Source organism: Coenobita brevimanus, chromosome 92 (genome assembly GCF_032717465.1).
Source record: "Coenobita brevimanus isolate Jiangsu-jjx chromosome 92, ASM3271746v2, whole genome shotgun sequence".
Taxonomy (NCBI): domain Eukaryota; kingdom Metazoa; phylum Arthropoda; class Malacostraca; order Decapoda; family Coenobitidae; genus Coenobita; species Coenobita brevimanus.
The window spans coordinates 12,477,119-12,498,308 of record NC_137045.1 but is presented as its reverse complement, the minus strand read 5'-3'; the positions used below and the strand labels follow the sequence as shown (position 1 = coordinate 12,498,308).

Below are 21,190 nucleotides of genomic sequence, written 5' to 3'. Positions count from 1 at the left end.
ATGGAGGGAGGAAGGGAGGTACTAAGAAAAGAAGGAAGAGACAGATGGAGGAAGGGAGCTACTACGGAAAGGAGAAAGAGAAAGATGGAGGGAGGAAGGGAGGTACAAAGGAAAGGAGGAAGAGAAAGATGGAGGGAGGAGGGGAGGTACTATGGAAAAGAGGAAGAGAAAGATGGAGGGAGGAGAGATGATCCTACACAGAGAAGGAAGAGAAACGGAAGGAGGGAGGTATCAAGGAACGGAGGAAGAGAGACAGAGGGAGGAGGGAGGAAGTAAAGAAAGGAAATAAGACAAAAGAGAGTAAGAAGACACAGAAGGACGATGATAAGCAGAGACAAAGTGAAGATAGCCAGACGTAAAACTGGGGAAGTAATGGAGTAAGATGCGAAGAGAGACAAGAAGGACTGGAGGAGGAAGATATTCATGAGGGAAGGAGGCTGCGAGGAATAAAGAAAAAGAAAGGAAAAAAAAAGACAGGAAGGAAGGAGTGAAAGAAGGAAGGCAAGAAGAAAGGCAGGAAAGAAAGAAGGAAAGAAAAAAAAAAGAAAAATGGAAAAGAAAGAAGGAAAGAAGAGAAAAAGAAAGAAAAATGGAAAAGAAAGAAAGAAGAAAGGAAGGAAAGAAGAGAAAAAGAAAGAAAAATGGAAAAGAAAGAAAGAAGAAAGGAAGGAAGGATGAATTAAAGCAAGGGAGGGGAGTAGGAAGGAAGAAATTAAGAGAAAACCAAGTAGGTAACTGGGCAGACAAGGACAAAATGGAGTAGGAATGCAGGAAGGGAGAATGATGAGGAGGAAGAATAGAATGAATGAATGAATGACTGAATGAATGACTGAATGAATGAATGAATGAAGGAAGGAAGGAAAAATGAATAATTGAAAGAAGGAAGGAAAGCAAGGCAAGAGGGCAAGCTGGCAGGAGGCAGAGATGACATGATCGATGAGATATGCAAAAAATATATAGATAAAAAGATGGGAAAACAAAGAGACAGAGACAGCAGGCATAAATCACGCAGAAAGGCAGCACATGAGTCAGGCAGGGTGTATCAGGCAGGGAGGCAGGGTCGCAGCAAGGCAGACAAGGTAAGCGGCACGCAGAGCCTGGATCAGGCAGGGAGGTTGCGTATGCCAGGTAAACGGGTAAGGTATAATATAGGAAGGGTATGAGTCAGGAAGGGAAGAAGAGCATACGCCACACAGGAAGGCAAGAAGACAGGGTATGTCAGGCAGGGTACAAGACAATCAAAGAGGAAGAGTATACGTCAGGCAGGGAGACAAGGTAGAAGCTGGACAAGGAGGCAGGACAGAGGTGAGGCAGAAAGGAAGGGTATGTGTTAGGCAGGGGTGGAGGGGGTCGAAGGGCTGGTACGTGAGGAGGCAGGCAGGAGGTACGAGTGGGGGGTGGTGAGAAAACATACCCAGTGAAAAATTATGTTACTGACCCTCGCCATCATTACAAGTTAGTCACCCCTCAAATTCTTTTCTCTATTTTTATTTTCTGTCCTCTGTCACCTGTTCTGTTTTGCCTCGCCTGTCCTTCTTTTTTTAACCTTGAAAGCTCCTTCTTCATCCATCCATTTCTCCCTCTTTGTCATTTTGTCTCTTGTTTTTCTCCTCTAACCAAATTATATCTCACCTTTCAAATTCCAACTTCTATCCATCTATCCGTTTTTATCCCAGCTTTATGTCTGTTACCTTCAACTTTTTGTCTTGTCAATACGTTTCTCTCTCTCGCCGTGTGCCCTTCTTCAATCGTCTAGCCCCCCGCCCTCCTCTATTCATCCATCCGTGTCTCTCGCAGTTTGTTGTTATCAGATCTCCAATACTACAAATCAATCACTCCACTTTCTTCTCTTCATCTATATACTTTTCCGTAATTTCTGTTTTCCTGGTCCAACCCTGTCATTTCCTCTTCATACTCCCTCCCTCCCTCCCTGCCTCCCTTCCTCCATCCATCCATCCATCCATCCATCCATCCATCCTTCCTTCCCCTCATCATCTCTGGTCCATCAATATTTTTTTTTACTATATTCTTCACCTGTATCCTTATCAGCCATTAACCTTTTTCTCCTCCAATTCTCTTTTTCTCGTACCATCACGCTCCCTCCTTATCCATCCATCCATCCATTCATCCATTATCCATAAATTCTCCCTCACCATATCAGCCACTCCAACCTATCTTTTTATCAGATCTTCCGTTGCATCCTTAATTTCTTTTCTCCCATCATCCCCTCTTATCAATTACCCTTCACACTCTCGCCTTCTTCATTCATGCATACAACCATCTCTCTCTCTCTCTCTCTCTCTCTCACTATCTTAACTACTTCATCACCGTTTACCTTCCTACCTGGAGAACATGCATACTCTTACTTTCTCACGGCTTGATTGTTCATAAGTGCACCTCTCTCTCTCTCTCTCAAGCTGACTGGCGGGCAAATAATGGCTACGGGCGAAAAATAATTATCATGAAACTCGGCCACTCTCAACCGTAGAGTTTTCGTTTTAATCTCTAAAGATACCATTTGTTATTTATCAACACAGAGTCTGCAGTAAAAAAAAAAAAATCTACCCCTCCAAACAAACACATAAATAAATAAATACACTGAACAGTATTTATAAAGCCATAAGATTTAAGCAGCAGGCTATAAACCGTCTTGGTCTCTTATTTTCCTTCTTCACACTTCCTCCCTCCACCATAATAAGGTTGTCGATTTAACATGCAAATGAAGAAGGCACCAAAAGCGCGCGCTGCACCCGCCTACCCACACACTCTCGCCCCTTTCGTGCCCAACTCTCTAATGCCAGAATTAACCGGTTTGCTCAGTCCTACATGTACACACCCTGGCAACTCTAGTACAGATTTCTTAAGTCGGTCTTTCCCCCCGTCCTACAATCTCAGGTCTTTCTAATGCAATGCCAAGAAACCTCGAATTTAGTTTTCATTTAGTTTTCTTTTGTTTGACTATTGCAGTATGGTACACTGATATAACATTAAAAAGTGAATTTAGATAAAAATTTGAGAGAGAGAGAGAGAGAGAGAGAGAGAGAGAGAGAGAGAGAGAGAGAGAGAGAGAGAGAGAGAGAGAGAGAGAGAGCAGATTATCTCACAAAGAATCATTTACCCTAAGAGAAACATCTGCGTTAAGAAGCAGATCACAGCACATGGTACGACATTATCAAGTTTCGCCTTAAGTCAACGAACATCTTAAGCATAATGTATGAAAATATTGGTAATTACAGCTGCAAGGGAGGGGGTAGTGGATGGGGGCACAGTAGATGGAGGGAAGTGGATGACAGGTGAAGCAGCAGTGCATGGAGAGAAATGGATGGCGGAGGATGAGGGGGGTGGATGACGTGGAAGTGGATGGCGGCTGGAGGTAGTGGATGGTGGGTGGATAATACTGCCGGACGGCGGTGCAGTGGATAGTGGGTGGACAGCGGATGGCAGGTGGATGATGATCGGTGGGTGGGTGGGTGGGAGGGCAGGCAGGCAGGCAGGTAGGGAGGTGTCGCTGTCCTCTCCCGGGTTCTCTTTCTCAGTCAGTCGCTCCCGGAGTTCTGTGATCGTCGGACGCGCAGCACCCACCACCACTACCAATATTTCCACCACTAGTAACTACCAACATTTTACACCATTACCAACAATTCCACCACCAGTAACTACCAACATTTTACACCAACCACCACAACTAAACAACTGCCTAACCTTTACCGAAACATAACCAACATTACTAACATCTTCCAACACTGCAACCTCAACTCAGCACCATTTTTGATATCCATCGTAATTTCCACGTTAACTTAAAAGACTTCAGTAAAATTTAAAAAGCAACACCTTCTGGGGGAATACTTCTTTAAGCATACTTCTCCCAAAACACTCTGATTGCAAGTTATAAAAAGAACAAAACAAACTCACACATACACTACCCCAACCCCAAATCCCTACCACACCTATCGAGTGGCCAAACGGGACATAAGAGTGAATTTAGTGCTCTGAGTGGCTAACCCTCCGGCGTGAGGATGGTGGTGCTAGCGTGAAGGGACAGTACTTAGTGTGAAGGAGGAACTATCTTAGCATGACCATGGGCGTGGGGCGAGTAGGGTGCCTCACGCTAGTGGCACTGGCCCTCCTCCTGACATCAACTGGCACCAGGGCAGGTAAGGATGACTTAATACTTGTTTACTTTATTAATATCACTCAACTGAGAGCATTTTATCAGGTCAAAAGAAAAGACGATAAGATGGAGGGATGGGGTAGAGAGGTATACTTGTATGAGAGTGAAAGATGTAAGTTGGGGAGAGTGCAGCCTGATGGAGCGGGACAAAGTGACATGAATGCGATTCGTTTGTGGCCACTCCTTCCGAAATTAAGGCTAAACAGACAGATATAGACAGATACTTGGGCAGATAGACAGATGGACAGACAGACACAGATACACGGATAAAGGTATACAGACAGCTATTGGCACAGACACAGACAGACAGACAGACAGAACAACCAGTAACCACATACAGTAAGCACAAACAAAGCAACAGTGGGGTTCATCGAGATACTTTTATTACCTTTAGACTACTAAAATTTCCCACGGTTCAATAAAGTGTTCAATAGAGCCCCTTAGTATACCTCGATCAGCGACATGCCAAACTCACTACATATCAAGCGAATTACATCAACAAAGAGGCACGCACAAAATGGACAGTTGAGCCTCAAACCTGCTGAAGAAATAAAAATGTTACTAAGCTTCAGTTTTATCTACCTGAGATGCAACAGGACACGCAAAGATAATGACGTTGTTTTGGTACGATAAGTGGAAAAAAAAAGTATGTTAGAGCGGGATCAACAACAAGTATTAAAATATTACTAGGTTTCATCCTTGACCACTGCCGATAATTACTAAATCCCACACTCTTTCATTTTACAATTCATCATTCTGTCCACTGATCTATCTATCTAACTGTAGCTATATCCTGTGAGGAGTGGCCTCGACAACATGATCTTCAGGGATTTCTGTTCCAATTGGGTAATAGTCCATTTTCCCATGACAAAGCACGTCTCACATACTCTCACACCTCATCTCTCAGCCTTATTCTCTGCTTCCATCTCCTTCGCCTTTTAATAATTCATGCAGTGTCATCATTTTTTCTTCACAATTACCTTACTAACCAAATGCAAAGACATAATTCTATCTCAAAACGAACGTCCCAGGATTCGACACGGCGCCCATTACTTGACACAATGGGACTCAGATTCACAAACATACTTGCTATCAATTTCCCGTCGTAATTATGATTTTTTCTTCCTTTTTTTGTAAGACGGACGAGAAAAGAAGAGTTCAGAATCTTTCCATGCCCCTTGCTCTTCCTATAAACGAATGTTGAGAGGAAAATTGATTGCAAGTTTATTTGTGAATACGGACCCAGCTCTACCACTAGACCAGCGGTGTGTATTATTTTGTCTATCTGTCTACTCAATCCCGGAACAGGTGGCCAAAAATTAATTGCCTCTCTCACCTCGTCCTCCGTCATCATGCTGCCCTTTCTCCAACTCACACACCTCTCACTTGTACGCCTCTCCACTCCACCCCTCCGTCTCATCCTCGGTCTCTCGCTCCCCTTCCCCCTCCACCTCACACATATACACCCTCCTAATCAACCTTTCATTCTCCATGCTCTCCACATGGCTACATTATTATAAAAAATAAAAATAAAGACGCAACACTCAGAAACGAGGCAGATCAGGCCACTCCCGCGGAACCAAGACATACTATTTTCACCACAAAACATAATACTCAAGAAAATTATAGCTCTCATAGACGAAGCCTCTGTATTGGACTAGCATACATCACTGAAACGTATACTTGCCAAGAAAAAATGCGTGATGCAGGGAAGCGTGAGACTCAGACAACGGGACACTAAGAAAATTATTATGTTGCAACTTTTGGGAATACTGAGAAGAGTTTGGGAAAGTGAGATCAGTGCCTGACAGGTTAAGGCAAAAGTTAAGCTTAAAGACCGTAGAATTAATTATCTCCGGTTATGCGACTAGTGACAAAAGTAACCCAACGAGCTAGTCCCATCCAAGGAAAAAAAAAAAAAGGTACCACCATTATTATCATCATCATCAATAATCATCATCGATCATTATCATCCATCATCATCACCAATCATTATCATCCACCATCATCACCATCATGAAAGAGTTACGGGGAAGAAAAGGATGAAAATGATTATGACTGAGGAAAGTGAATGTATAATGGGGAAGGAAAAAATATATTAATTCGGATGAATGGGAGGAGGAGGAAATTATGAAAAAAAGGATGGATGAAGTTATAGGCATATAACGAAAAAATTGGTGAAAAGATCTGGGCAAAAATGAGAGAGAGAGAGAGAGAGAGAGAGAGAGAGAGAGAGAGAGAGTGTGTGTGTTACAGGAAAATAAATGGACAACAAGGGAAAAAAGGGGCGTGAGGGATCTTGGTGGACAGAAAATGAAAGTCTAAAAAGTCTTACAGGGAAGCGGGTGACGAAGGGAGGGACGTGAAATATACTGGATATGTCAGACTGAATGGGAATAAACACCCTCCTATAAAAACAATAAGTAGAGTCAAAAACAAAAGTCCATTTACCTCTCCTCATTCTACTTTGCAATGTATTATCAGACGCTTGAATGTGAAGTAGTGGACAGAGATGCATATTTTCAGTCATGTGTCTGTGAAAATAAACATCTTTGTCCACAATCTCTCAGCCAAGCATCGTTGAATCCAGCAAGAAGAAAGAGGCAGGAGAGGCGACAGGATATTTGCATTTGATTGTACATGAAACTTGAAAATAATCATTCTAACCCAGTTCCCCACATTTACTTGGGGTGGAGGGTTCAAGAGCACACCTCGTTGGCCTCTATATGGACGTGAGATCAGATAAAGGAAGTCCCAGACACACTAACCTTCTTTCAGCGACATAGGAGGTACGAGGCTACTTGCAACTTAAGTGCTGGGCGCTGGGATCTCCACATTCCAAAGCCAATATAAAATGGGTGGGGTAGGGTGGGGGTAAGGGTTCCACTCCTGCTTATATTAGTTATCTTTAATAATCATAATCATAATAATCATAATTATAATAATAATAATAATAATAATATTAATAATAATAACAGTAATAACAATAATACCATGACTCACACAGAATGGACAACGGGGAGAACATTGTATCCGAGAATATGAAAAAATCCAAGAGTGAAGGAAAAATACAAAAAAATTCGATATATTCTTCTCCCATCACCACTAGTGCGTCGTGATTCGGCAGATTTTCCGGTGATGAGGAAAATTTCTGTCACCAGCAGGAAAACTGAAGATTTACTCACACTTCAGACTAACTTCCAAGTTTCTTAAGTTTAGATGTTTCAAGGTTTAGGTATCTCAAGCAATTTTGTTTATGGTTTTTGAGGTTCCTGTGTTCCTCGCCCTACCAATTAAAAAAAAAAAAAAAAAAAAAAAAAACACTTTATTTCTTCACCTTCGTATGGCCTAATATAAAATTTTTCAAAACTTATTTTCCTGTGATTCTCGATGTGGTAATATCAGATCAGAGTAATTCATCATCCGTCAAATTTCAGGCTATATGAGTATCGATTACGATTACAATTATAGGCTTCACTATCATCTACTGCTGTAATTATTCAACACGTCAACCTTGCATTCTTATTTACTCATAATTCTTCAGGCACACCCATATACAAGTTGGCATATTCCTTCATTTATTCCTGGAGAGCCATATAAATTATATTTTATCTTCCTGGCTTTAACATGGCCAAAATTTGTTAAATCTATTTTGAATTCTGTGCCGTAACCAGAGATTAACACTAGAATGTGATACTAGTCAAGAAGAGGTGCAACTGAAGGAGCAAGGGCCGCAGTGTTATCTTATTCTGCCACTGAGCTACATGAAGTAAGATGCAAAAGGACGAAAATCTGGTCTACGTTATACTGAATGAGCTATAATAAGCCGCTTTTGGTTATCTTCATCGGTCAACCCCCCTCCCCTCTCTCTCTCTTCTCCATTAGTCCGTCTGTCAGTCATCATTACATCCCCATTCACACTCTCCCTTCCTTCTACACCCTTTACCAATTCATTACCTGTATTCCTATTTACTGTATGGCTATTTATCTATCTATCTGTCTACCTATCATCTTTTTGACTGTCTTCATCTTGGCTTCCCCCATTCCTGCAGCGAGTTAACAGCCTCTAAATAGCACCTTCCGAGAACTGCGCTAGGGGTCAACTTCATGTCCCCTGGCTGTGTAAGAGAACGTGATGACTGGCTGTGGCGTGGGAGGCGTGAGGGAGGAAGACAGAGTGTGTGGGAGGAAGATACAATGTGTGGAAGAAGATAGAGTATGCGGGAGGAAGATAGAGTGTGTGGGAAGAAGGAAGATTGTGAGGAGGCAAAGACAGGAGGGAAGGAGGAAGTTTTGGAAGGAGGAAGGGAGAGTGGGAGGCAGACAGGGACTATGAGGGGATGACAAGGAGTATGGGAAGAAGGGAAGGGGAGTTGAAGGAAAAGGAGGGAGCGTAGGAGGAAGAAAGGGGGGAGTGGGAGGCAAAGGTAACTATGGAAGTGTTGAAAGATGGGGAATGAGTATGGAAGGAAAGGAGGCACAATGGAAGACAGACAGGGAATGTAGGAGGAAGGAAAGAGTTATGGGAGGAAGGATGGAGGTATGGAGGAGATGTAGGATGTGGATAAGAGGTGTGAGAAGCATGGTGGATCGGGAACAGCAGGGGGAAAAGGAGACAGGGAAGGAGTACGAGAGGCATGGATGAATGCGGGGAAGGAGAGAGGAAGTTTGGGAAGGAAGGATGGGGGTGAGAAAGGCAAAAGTAGTTTAGCTGAACGGTTGAGAAGAGAGGTAGAAGTGTAGTAGGCAGAGAAGATCTGTGGGAGCAAGGAAGATACAATGAGAGGGAGTAGGTAAGGTAGGAAGGAGCGTGAGAGGTAGAGGCAGTTTGAAGGACCAGTATGGTGAGGAGGATCAACTGTTTAACAGGTATGGGAGGAAGTGAGGAAATGTGTACCGTGAGAGAGAGAGAGAGAGAGAGAGAGAGAGAGAGAGAGAGACAGTGTGTGTGTGTGTGTGTGTGTGTGTGTGTGTGTGTGTGTGTGTGTGTGTGTGTGTGTGTGTGTGTGTGTGTGTGTGTGTGTGTGTGTGTGTGTGTGTGTGTGTGTGTGTGTGTGTGTGTGTGTGTGTGTGTGTGTGTGTGTGTGTGTGTGTGTGTGTGTGTGTGCGTGCGTGCGCGCGCGCGCGTTAGAAGCACGGAGGTGTGTGAGGGAGGTGAGAGGAGTGTGGGAGGAAGAGGTAGGCTGGGGAACCGCTATAATGGAAAGGAAGGAGGATGGCAGATAATGTGGGAGGCAGGAAGGAAGTGTGGGAAGACGAGAGGGAGAGTGGGAGGCAAAGAGTGAGTCTGAAATGATGACGAGTATGGGGAAGTAGGGTGGAAGAAGAGAGTGTGGAAGGGAGAAGGATGGAGTATGGAAAGAGGGAATGGGGCGGGAGGTGGGTTGGAGAGGGAGAGAGTGTGGGAGGGAGAAGGATGGAATATGGAAAGAGGGAATGAGGCGGGAGGTGGAAGGAGAGAGTGTCAAAGAGATGGGGAGTGAGATGCAAGGAGGGAGTGTTGGAAGGCACGTACAGCTTATGTCAGGTGGGCGTGTGGGCAGAGAGAAGAGCATAAATACCTGATGGAGGAGGAAGAGGAGAGGACTGGACGACAACAAATGAGAGGGTGTAAGTTTCATGCGGTTGGGGGGAGGGAACGCTTAAATAAGAGGGAGTTGGAGTTGGAGGGGGAGGGAGCAGGGACCTGAAAAGACGAGAGGGAGGGAAAAGATCGTATTCTAAGTGGCACAGATGTCCTTGTAACACCATTTTTTGGCTATTTATTTTACATATTACACCCTGATATTCACTTTTTTTTAATGCTGTATTTTTTAAACGCTGTATTCACCTAGTTTGCCTCCGTAACGTGCACGAGGACAAAAAGTAATAATATGCAAAATAAACCGAAATGGAAATGGAGCTACGGAGTTTCCCATGTGTGATCCAAAGAGTGCATGACAGACAGCGTAATTATGGCAGTAGATGTGGTCGGAAAGGCATCTTAGCTATAATTATTCTGATACGATTATAGAGGCGAAAGCGCTTGCATATTTTTGAAATTATAGTTTGGGGTGCAATAGTTACGGTACTGACAATAGTGAGAACATCTCTGTTTAACGAAATAATATATGAACTTTAACAATTCTGACAGTGGGTGTAGTAATCCACACATCCAGAGTATACATAATTTACAGTATTCGAATGGCAATAATTTTCGGGCAAAGTTATCAGTAGGGATAGTATTTAAAAAAGCGATGGCAAGTTATGATATCCTGCTGTAATAATAATATAATAATAAAAATAATAATAATAATAGTAATAATAATAATGACAATATCATGGTGGAGACTGCAATGATAAAGGCAGCATACACAGTACAGTATAATGTAAGAAATGTACCCATAATTGTTTCTCCGATGACAGCTAGTGACGTCCAACACCCAATGCAGTTTTCGGCAGAGTCTTTGGATGCGGTGATGAGGGAGGCTGTAGAAGTGGTCGTGATAAATGTGGTGGAGATGTTTGTAGTTATACTGTGGTAGGAACTGCACTTGGGTGTAATGGTGAATATGGATTGTTTTTTTCCTCCCTCCCTCTTTTCTTTTCTTTTTTTCTAGGTGGGAACAACGGATACAGTGTCGTCTGTGATATGCTTTAACCTGAAATTGAAAAGTGAAATGCAGACTCCAAATCTTTTTATGGTGATTTTTTGAAATGCGTGGTGATGATGGGATATTTTAGGCTTTCCTATATAGTTGTTGACTGCGTTCTGTAATATGGGATGCAGGCTGATCATAACTCATAAACACAGGCTTTCCATAAATGACCTTAAGAAATTATGGGTTTGCACTAGGTGATTTAATGTTTAAGTACACGACCATACCGTAAGTTCCATTCACTTTAACTAAACGGTGATTTTCGTCTTTTTGCATCTTATTTCCTTTCGTTCAATGGCAGAATAAGACAATGTTACGGCCCTACATTCTTTTCTTAGCATCTGTGACTAGCCCACGTACAAGGATTAATTTCTTGTTATAGCCTAGCATTGAAGGTGAACTAGTGCAATTTTTACGCCTGGTTAAAGTGATCGGAGTATACAGTAGTAACGCTTATGGTAAAAACTGTGCTAGTCGTAGTGACTGAGGAGGAAAAATGTTGGTAGTTGTTGTTGTGGGATTTGAAAGTGGCTGTAATGGTAAATATGGAAATTTGGTTGGCATGTAGTTGGTCGGGCTGTGGCTGTGGCGTTCGCTGTGGTGATACGTTGGGCAATGTACTCGTAGTGTTTTTTTCGAGCTTATTGTTAATGAGAAAGTTATAAGCAACACGTAGGACTCCAACTCTAGTAGCTATAATGAAGGCTGAAATGTTGGCAGTCACAAAAATGTCGTGAACTTGTAGTAAGAGTGGCAGTTTTATCTATGATGGTGGTAGTAGTGGTAGCGCTGGTAGTTAGTGGCGGCGGAGGAGGTAGTTGTGGAATAGTGGTGACGTTGTTGCGGAGTAGTGCAAACTGTGGTGGTTTTGACGAAGTAGTAAGTGTGATAGTTGTGGTAGTGACAACTGTGGTAGTAGTGGTGGCGGTAGTGGAACTGTGGTGGTAGTGGTAATTGTGGTTATGGTTGCTGAGGCGTGTTAGTAATTATAGTTGCTATGGCATGGTGGTACTTGTGATAGAGGCGGTAGTTGTGCCGTGGTGGTAATTGTGGTAGGTGTGGTACTGGTGGTGGTGGAAGTGGTGGCCGGGCAGGAGTGAATGCCCTCTGTACCTCCCTCCTCTCCTCCCTCTCCTGCCTTCTCTCCCTCTCCCTCCTCTCCCATCCCTCCCTCAATCTCCTCCTCCCCTCTCCTCACTTCCTCACCACTCTCTCCCGGCCCCTCCTGCCTCTCCCCACTCTCCTCCGTTCTTCCTCCTTCCTACACATTTTTAACTCTCCTCCTCTGCGTTGTCTCCCAAATTTGCTCATCCACCCGTTAACATTTACCAGCACTATATATACAACAAAATTTTACTATCCGATTCTTCATTACATTTTTCTCCTCTCTATCTTGTTCTTTCCTATTCATTTTACTCTCTCTCTCTCTCTCTCTCTCATATCTGCTTCGTCATCCGTTCTTTTAACTGCATTATGCATACAACGGATCTTTATCACATCTCCGACCTGTCGCCATCTTCCTCTCTTTCTTCCTCTCTGCTTATTCATCCTTCAACCTGCATTATTTATACACTTACACACTATCATCTTTTATTTCCAATCTCCTTCACTGTCTTCATCTCTTCTCTCTACTTCGTTCCTATTCATTTTTACCCCCTTTTTACTCCCCTCTTTTTTTTCATGTCATTATCCTTTTACAAAATTTGCTTATTCATCAGACGACTTTTAGATGGATTATTTTCGCTGACCCCAACGTCATCAACAACAATTCTTTAACATCACCGTGTCTCCCTCACCCCATTCTCTCTCTCTCTCTCTCTCTCTCCTACCAACCTGTTTGTACTCTATTATTTTCCCCTCCTTGCAAATTTATTAATACATATTTACTGCAACATTATCAACAAATCCTTTAACATGAACCGCCTCCTTCACCTTTGTCCTCATCTTTACCCCTCTCGTCCTCATCTTTACCTTCCTCTTCTTCCCTCTTTTCCTTATTAACCAATTTTCTTTAAGCTCCATTATTTTTCCCGCAACATCAACAACAACACAAATTCTTACCCTTGATAACAATTTCCTTCACCTTTTCCTCATTTTTTTTTCCTGTCTGTTATTTCCTGACACTTATTATTGCCCTCCCTGTATTTTTCCTCCTTTGCATTCTCTCTCTTATATTCGGCATTGTCATCAATAATGGACCTTTGATGCAACATTCTTCTCATGCCTCCGTTTCTCTCTCTCTCTCTCTCTCTCTCTCTCTCTCTCACTTCACTGCAACTCGTTTTCACTTTTTTTCCTCAAGTCCATCTTTTCCCAAATCCTCAATACAGTCTCCCCTTCATCTCTCTCTCTCTCTCTCTCTCTCTCTCTCTCTCTCTCTCTCTTTCTCTCTCTCTCTCTCTCTCTCTCTCTCTCTCTCTCTCTTTCTCTCTCTCTCTCTCTCTCTCTCTCACTTCACTGCAACTCGTTTTCATTCTTTTTCCTCAAGTCCATCTTTTCCCAAATCCTCAATACAGTCTCCCCTTCATCTCTCTCTCTCTCTGTCTCTGTCTCTCTGTCTGTCTGTCTGTCTGTCTGTCTCTCTCTCTCTCTCTCTCTCTCTCTCTCGCTCTCTTCCTCTCTCATCCTTCATCTCCAGCTGCTTATCATCACGAGCCAATCGGTCTACTACGGTTATCCATCTTTCTTTTTTCTTCCATTTACTCATTCATCATCTCCTCCCCTAGTCCATGCAGTTAGCTTTTATTTTTTACGAAAGGTCTCTTCTAAGATCCTCTAGTGGCAATAAAACAAAATAAAATGTAAATATCATAATCGCAAAACTATTAAAACGACGGACCCTTCCTACAATCATATTCCTTTAGTATTTAGTATATTACACCTGAATATTACTCAAGAAAGAGGATGAAAATTAACATATCAATTAGTTAAAATGGAGGCCTCACATGGCAACTAAATTCTGTTGTGTGATACGATCCATTAAAAATAAAAACTACACAGACAGATGGATAGACACAAAGACGGAGAGAATGACAGACATACACACAGACAGAGATAAGATAGATATATAGACAGATCGATACACAGACAAAGAAACAGATAAATAAACGTACGCATACATAAAAAATGATTCTCTCATACATAAAAAAAACAAGCCTGCAATAGAAACTGGTACATCTTCATCGGTAATTCGGTCACTCTCGGTTTCATCATCTCGTTCGCTGCTCAATCTCGGCCATGCACTGCCAACCATCTTCCTCCTCCTCCTCCTCCTCCTCACCATCATTATTTAATTTCTTCCAAATATCCACAACGATTCTATGGGTCGTATTTATAATATTTACCTCATTTATTTATTTATTTATTTATTGCCCTGGGAGATTTCGCGGCATTTCCTCTCCACCCATTTTTTACCTTAATATCCTCATGTAGGATACTAATTTTTATGTTTATAACCAGATGATAAATATAACATACAAAAATTATCAAGGTGTAATAAAATAAATAGATAATCTGCTCAAAAAATAAGAGATTTTGGTCTGTGGGTAATGCACAGACAACAATCTGAGTTATTTTTAAACCAGAAAGAACCAGTCAAAGTTTGCTGAATAGAAAAAAAAGTATTTAGAAACCTTAATTTCCTTATGATACTGTTTTTTTTTTTTTTTTATGAACACACAAAAATACTGATGCATAACACAAAATCAATCAATACAGAAGAGGTACATCGAAAAACGTGGCATTATTTACTGGTTAACACAGCGCAATTTCGCCGGCATTACGAAACACGTAAAAGCAAAGCAAATCTCCCTCACGACTTATTAAGAATTTCCAAGATGATCATCTCCTTGCCTCACCTCCGGCAGTCAACAGGATTCCACGATTATATAACAAAGAAGTCGGGGTCCAATACTTAGCTTTCGGAAATAGGGGCAGGCACTTCTTAAGGTGCGGGTCATGAACAGGTTCCAGATCGCCAGCCAACCAGGGAGGAACAAGGCACGCTTTGTTCCGGAGAGGCGAATTGAATGGACGCCCTGACGTGTATCTTTTAAAGCCTCTGTAAGTCGGATGTTACGCTCACACCCCTCCAATACTGTGATCTATTTTTATTACATCTTTTATTTTATCTGATTCATTTATTTATTTATTTATTTGTTTATTTTTGCTACCAGACGATTTCATTCTGCAACTTTTTACTACCTGGGTGCTCTTTTATGTTGAACAAAATCATCTCTGGAATGCAAAGACAAACTACTACTACTATATTACAATAATAATACAAATAATAACTCAGATTTTCTTAAAGCATATCGTTAGGTTTCACTCCTACTCTCTCCTTCCTCCATGTCATCCTTCTTCAAAATTTATGTACTGATCAATCAATTTTTTACTAAATTATTTATGTGCCGCAGTATCACAAAAAAATTACTTTTTTTAATCACAACCTTCTCGGTCTTCATCACCTTTCTCTCCTCTATCACTCCCTTGTATTGCCCCTCCTCGATATACTGTATTTTAATACTCGATCTTTGCTTTCTTTGAAATTGCATCTTCTATCCGATGACATTTTTACCAGCCGCAATAGCGAAGATGGTACTGTTTTCAATCTGTCCGTCTGTCTGTGTTTCTCTAGCACGATAACTTCGCAATCGCTCAAGATATCATCACAAAATTTTACAGGTGTGCAGTAAGAATGAAAATCTCCTTCGAATTCGAAATTGGTGAAAGTAGGTCAAGGTCAAGGTCATATTCCGAGCCGCGCTAGATGTGTATCAGCTCATGGCTGGTGTGCTTCTCTCCTTGAGGAGACCTGTAGTTTCTCACTATTTTCATGCCCTCTCGAGAATAATTTGTTAACTTTGGAGAAATAATTTGAAGCGACGGAGTTAGTAACAGTCTCCACCAACCCCACCACAATTTTATTTCACTCCCTAAGCTAATTAAACTCATCTAAAGGAAGCTGCGAAGAATAAAACGAATAACACGACCTGGATCAAAATGGGGTCAAAGCTCCTCAAAGACTGCAGCCACACTCACACTTAAACGGATCAGCATTCCAGTCGGATCCAGGGCACCGGATTGTAGGCACGCAGCCAGAATGTAATAACTCCTTTCCCCTGGACCTCTGGCACGTTGGGGAAGTGCAATGACTCCTTCCCTTTGGCTCTCTTGCAAGATGGGGAAATGCATTAACTCCTTTCCTCTCGCCCTCTTGCACGATGGGGAAATGCAATAATTCCTTTCCCCTGGACCTCTTGCACGATGGGGAAATGCAGTATCTCCTTTCCCCTGGACCTCTTGCATCTTGGAACTCTGCAATGCCATTCTGCAACCCTTGGCAATAAACCTGTCGGATCTTGTTCCTGGTGCTGGTTTTCCTGGTTCTCCTGATCAGCAAACCTCTCTCAATGTCAATGAGAGGGTGGATGACTGTGCCTAATCTGAAGTAACTCATGCGGGTCGGAACTTAATGGCGACTGCTGTTTCCTCTTACCAATCTCTCAGTGTTAATACGTGGGTGTTTGAGTGTGTCTGAACAAGATAATTTTGCACACACACACACACACACACACACACACACACACACACACACACACACACACACACACACACACACACACCATTATTAAGTACAAAACAATACCCAGCGAGGGCTGGAGATTGCAAGTACGAGATCAGATGGTGTCTACTCATTTCACGTCGTATTTACCGTTACCACCTCGTGACTATGACGAAGGCAGGTAAGGTGGGAAAAAATAAGCTATCCTGGTTAAGAGTACCCGACAAGGCTAATGATCGCTGTCACTGTAGTCTGACCCATCACGTCCTAGTGTGAGTCATGCCACATATACGCACGCAAGCACGTGAGCAGGGGGAGGGGAAAGAGGGGGAGACTTACCAAAGAAGACATTACCGTAATATTTCTAACGCTTTCGAAACCCCTTTCCTTTTCTTCAGTGTTAAATCTTCGTCACGAGTGAATCTTCAAATATGTTCCTCTTCATCTTGCTCAGCTTGTTTTTTCTCATCCTCTTTTCCCCACCTAACCTTTTCTCTCCTTCATTCCTCCTCCCACTCACTTCTCACCATCTTATTCCTCATCTCAACTTCCTTCCCCACTTCCGTTCTTTTCTCTTCCTCCTGCTGCTCGTTCCCTCTAACTACTTTTCCCTCTCTCTTTCTTCCCTTTTCATCCCAGTCGGCCAGTCAGTCAGTTACTCGGGTGACTGACTGACAGGGTGATTCATAATGAAGAAGGAACTCGTCTAATTTCTTCCTAACAACATTCATGGCCGTGATGGAGGGATATTATGGGCAGGAAGGAGGGGTAGGGACTGGAGGGATGGGGAGACGGGATAAGAAGGGGAGGAAGAAAAAAGGAAAGGTTGAGGGGAAAGGGAGAAATGGGGGAGAAGAGAGAAAAGAACGCGCAGGGGGTGGAAGGGAGAAGAGCAGATGGGAGGGGAGAGAAGGAACATGGAAGAAAGGTTAGGTGAAGCTATGGAAGAACTGTGGTAGTTTATGGAAGAAAAAGAAACGAGGGGAAGAGAGAAAAAAAAAGGGGGGGGGGGGAAATTGGAGTAAGTAGCTAGCAGGGAAGAAGATGAGGTGCGACGAGAAGAGTACAGTGGGAAGAAGGAATGGGTGAACAAGAAAATCAAGGCGGACGGAAGGAAGGTGAGCAAGAAGGAAAGAAAGGAGTAGCAATGGAGAGGAGCAAGGAAGGAAGGAAGAAGGAATAACGGAAAGAAACAAGGGAGACAGCAAGAAAGAAGGAAGCACAAAAATAACATGGAGGAAAAAAACAAAGACCAACATGAGGAGGCTGAGAAGACCCAAAAATAGGGCCTCCGAGGTGAAGGAACTCCCCATCAGCTTACACAGATAAATTAAGGGGCCGAAGAATATAGACAAAAAACTTCGCCCTCCAGCCAAGGGTTACGGGATGTGTTACTCGAGGGGTCCGGGTCGATTAGGAGAGGAGAGGCTCACTATACACGCACACACGCACATAAAACACACACGCACGTAAAAAAAAAAAATAATACAACTACACGCATACCTGTACATATATACTACATATGAATGAATACAAAATTTTCAAACCCCCCCCCCACACACACACAAACTACATCTACATAAGTATATGGGGAGAAAGTTGTGTGTGTGTGTGTGTGTGTGTGTGTGTGTGTGTGTGTGTGTGTGTGTGTGTGTGTGTGTGTGTGTGTGTGTGTGTGTGTGTGTGTGTGTGTGTGTGTGTGTGTGTGTGTGTGTGTGTGTGTGTGTGTGTGTGTGTGTGTGTGTGTGTGTGTGTGTGTGTGTGTGTGTGTGTGAAAGTAACTTGTCCTAAGCAACCCACAAGGTCACTCTCACCAAACAACCCCAATATACACAACCACTTAGCACCATCGCTACCAGACTTACTATCACCAGCACCATTACTACTAGTCACTTTATTTTCATCTGAAAAAACTGAGACTCACATGAAATTCAGTGAGTCTTAGTTATGAAGCAGAAAAGTCTCCTTGGTTACCAGTCAGACCAACTCTCCACCCTGACTACACCTGGCCATCATTTGAGGTAGAGGGAGTTAATGATCGTCAGGCGAAACCAAACCGACTACTGTCAATGCTGTAACATTCTAAATTCCTTCAGTTCGATGAGTTATTCTTTCATTATATTTTTGTTATCTCCAGACGATGTTACTCAGCTCAAGAAAGATTATTCGAACTGGGAGGATTAGATGTAGTCTTCATTAATCCATACACAAACTAGGGACTTCCTTACGCTATATATAAGTATCCGACAGAAGCAAGAATAGAATACAAAAAACATCATAGGACTGAAGTCGTTAAGTAAGTACCGGTAAGTAGGCAGGTCATCAAATAAGCGTAAGTAGACAATAGGTAGGTATGCACTGACTCCATCTACGTCCATGTCACTGACCGCCTCGCCTTACCTACTCATCATACCTATCCCCCTTCCCTCCCATCCGTCCCGTGTATCCACCATTCCTATTCCCCCTTCTTCCTCCCACCCCACCCTCTAACCCATCATTCCTATTCCTCTCAATTCAGCTCATCCTTTCCCTCTACTCGTACTCTCTATCCTTCGCCCCTCCATTATCATTATCCCTCTCCTCTCTCAAATTTCTACCCTCTGCCCATCATTTCTATCCACCTTCCTCCTTCTTCATCCATCGTTCCTCTTTCCATTATCCCTATCTCTCTCCTCTCTCACATCTCTCCCCTGTGCCCATCATTCCTACCCTCCTCCCCCCCTCCCATGTCACCCCACTACCCACAACTCTCACTATTTTGAAGAGAGAAACCTGAACTTGACACAGGAGAGGTTCACTATATATATATATATATATATATATATATATATATATATATATATATATATATATATATAGGAGGATTTCACTATTTTCATTCCACTTCCCTAACTTTCCCTTCCATCATGCTCACGATCCTCTATCCTTTAACTTCTCTCTACCCACTTAATATGATTCTGTATCTTATCTACCATGGGGTTGAATTCTCGTGAGCTTGGGAACCTTCTGTCGACTCTTTGTACGCATTTTACCATGCATACTGCGCCTTAACATTCTCCTTTATGTTATTTCATTATTTCACATCGACAAAGCTTGCATATATGACTTAAGAGGGAAGACTAACATGTTATATGTATAAAAATAAACTGGTAAGGTTCTAGCAAGTCTCTTAAGCTACTGAGTAAACGACCCTGTCCAACTCTACAGACACACCCAGACAAGTACCAATTACCACAAAAACTAATACTCTACCACCTGCATAAGTAAGCAAATATAAGCAACAGGTTCACCCTTGTATCGCCGACCATGCAATTAACTCGTGTGATGACGTCTTTGCAATCATATTTTTGCTCCTGTCGAGGGGGTTTGTTCAGCTTACGGGAGACACAGTCAAGAATTAGAAACTGTCTCCATCTATCCTTCAATTATGATGATATATTTGAAATTCTATTCTTGTTACCGTCTGACGATTTTATTTAGTGTAAAGGACGACCTCTTACACTGAATGGTTAACAGCCTTGGCCGTAACTCTACCCACAACATACCTCCCTCCCACAGAACTCTTAGCAGAATACCGTAACTTGTAAGGTCAAGACAGGACAATGTATGGATCTCGGAGAAGGGCGGATCTAGTTAGTCCACATTCCTATCGGTCCCTTGTGTAAAGCCCGTTCATAATGCTTATCCACTTCCACTGAAAATTATAACCCCATCCCGTTTTAAGAATTACGCACTCGCATCACCAGTCTATTTAATTCATCCTGTCATCCCTTCTTTAACACCTATAACATTTACGTTCAAAGTAAGTCTCTTTTCACATTTATATTTCCCCTTTCCCTTTGTCTCTACTAGCATCAATTTTTCTGGCTCCTCCAACACCCTAGTCACTCTGTCTCCCCTACTTCCAGTCCTTATTCTCTGTATTAACAATGAAGATTGAAATGTAACTTATAAAATCTATCTGCATACAAAATTCCTACCACATTCCTACAAACTACATGTCATAAGTATTTTTCGCTCATTCAATCCCCATCACCTTGTTTCCATTTCCTCCCCCTCCCCCCTGTGATTCCCATTCAATGTATTAAATGCAATGTACGCCATCCGCATGAGTCTACTAAACAATAATAGTCTTACCAAATTACCACGAAGCACTGATTCCCCCCCCCCTCTCTCTCACACACACACACACACACATACAAATCGTTCATTGTATCCGTTCATTGTATCCGTTTATTCGCAATGCAATTCTTACTCCACCCCCCTGAAACATAATTCCCCGTTAATCTCTTTACTGCGAGAGGTTTTTCCTGCACAGAATAACATCACGTGGATGTAACAAGAAGACACCAAAGAAAGACGTCACTGTGAACAGGGATTAACAATTTATGCCATCCATCTCCCCTCCATTCACCCTCTTTGTATTACCGCCCTACCTACCCATCACCTATCCCCGTCCTACCCTCCTATTCCTTCTATCACCCACTCCCTTCCTAACCGTCCCTCCTCTTCTACTCACCACCTACCCATTCCTCTCCTCTCCCTTCTCCATCCATCCACCACCTGCCTCCTACCTAAACTCCCCTCGCCATATACCCACCACATATCCAACTCCTGAATTCCTTTTCCCATATAATCACCAACTACCCTCTCCCCTCCCCTTCCCATCTATTCACCATTAACCCCCTCCCCTTACCTTCCCTCCCCATTTATTCACCACCTTCTACATCCCTTCCCGATCTTCCCATCCCTTGCCCCTCCCCTCTCCTCCCCCCTTCTCCACCGGTCAGTGCCCTTCCCTCCCCAACCTGTCCCGGG

The 21,190-nt window shown here is 42.7% G+C and overlaps 1 protein-coding gene across 1 annotated transcript in view; it reads left to right on the top strand.

The window, feature by feature from the left end:
• The first annotated feature begins 4,072 nt into the window (after nucleotides 1–4,072).
• LOC145412081 (uncharacterized) overlaps nucleotides 4,073–21,190 on the top strand; it is a 156,192-nt gene continuing 139,074 nt past the window's right edge. The window contains exon 1 of the mRNA XM_080281999.1: nucleotides 4,073–4,154. Coding sequence (XP_080138125.1) covers nucleotides 4,073–4,154 — 82 coding nt within the window. The remainder of the gene's footprint in view (nucleotides 4,155–21,190) is intronic.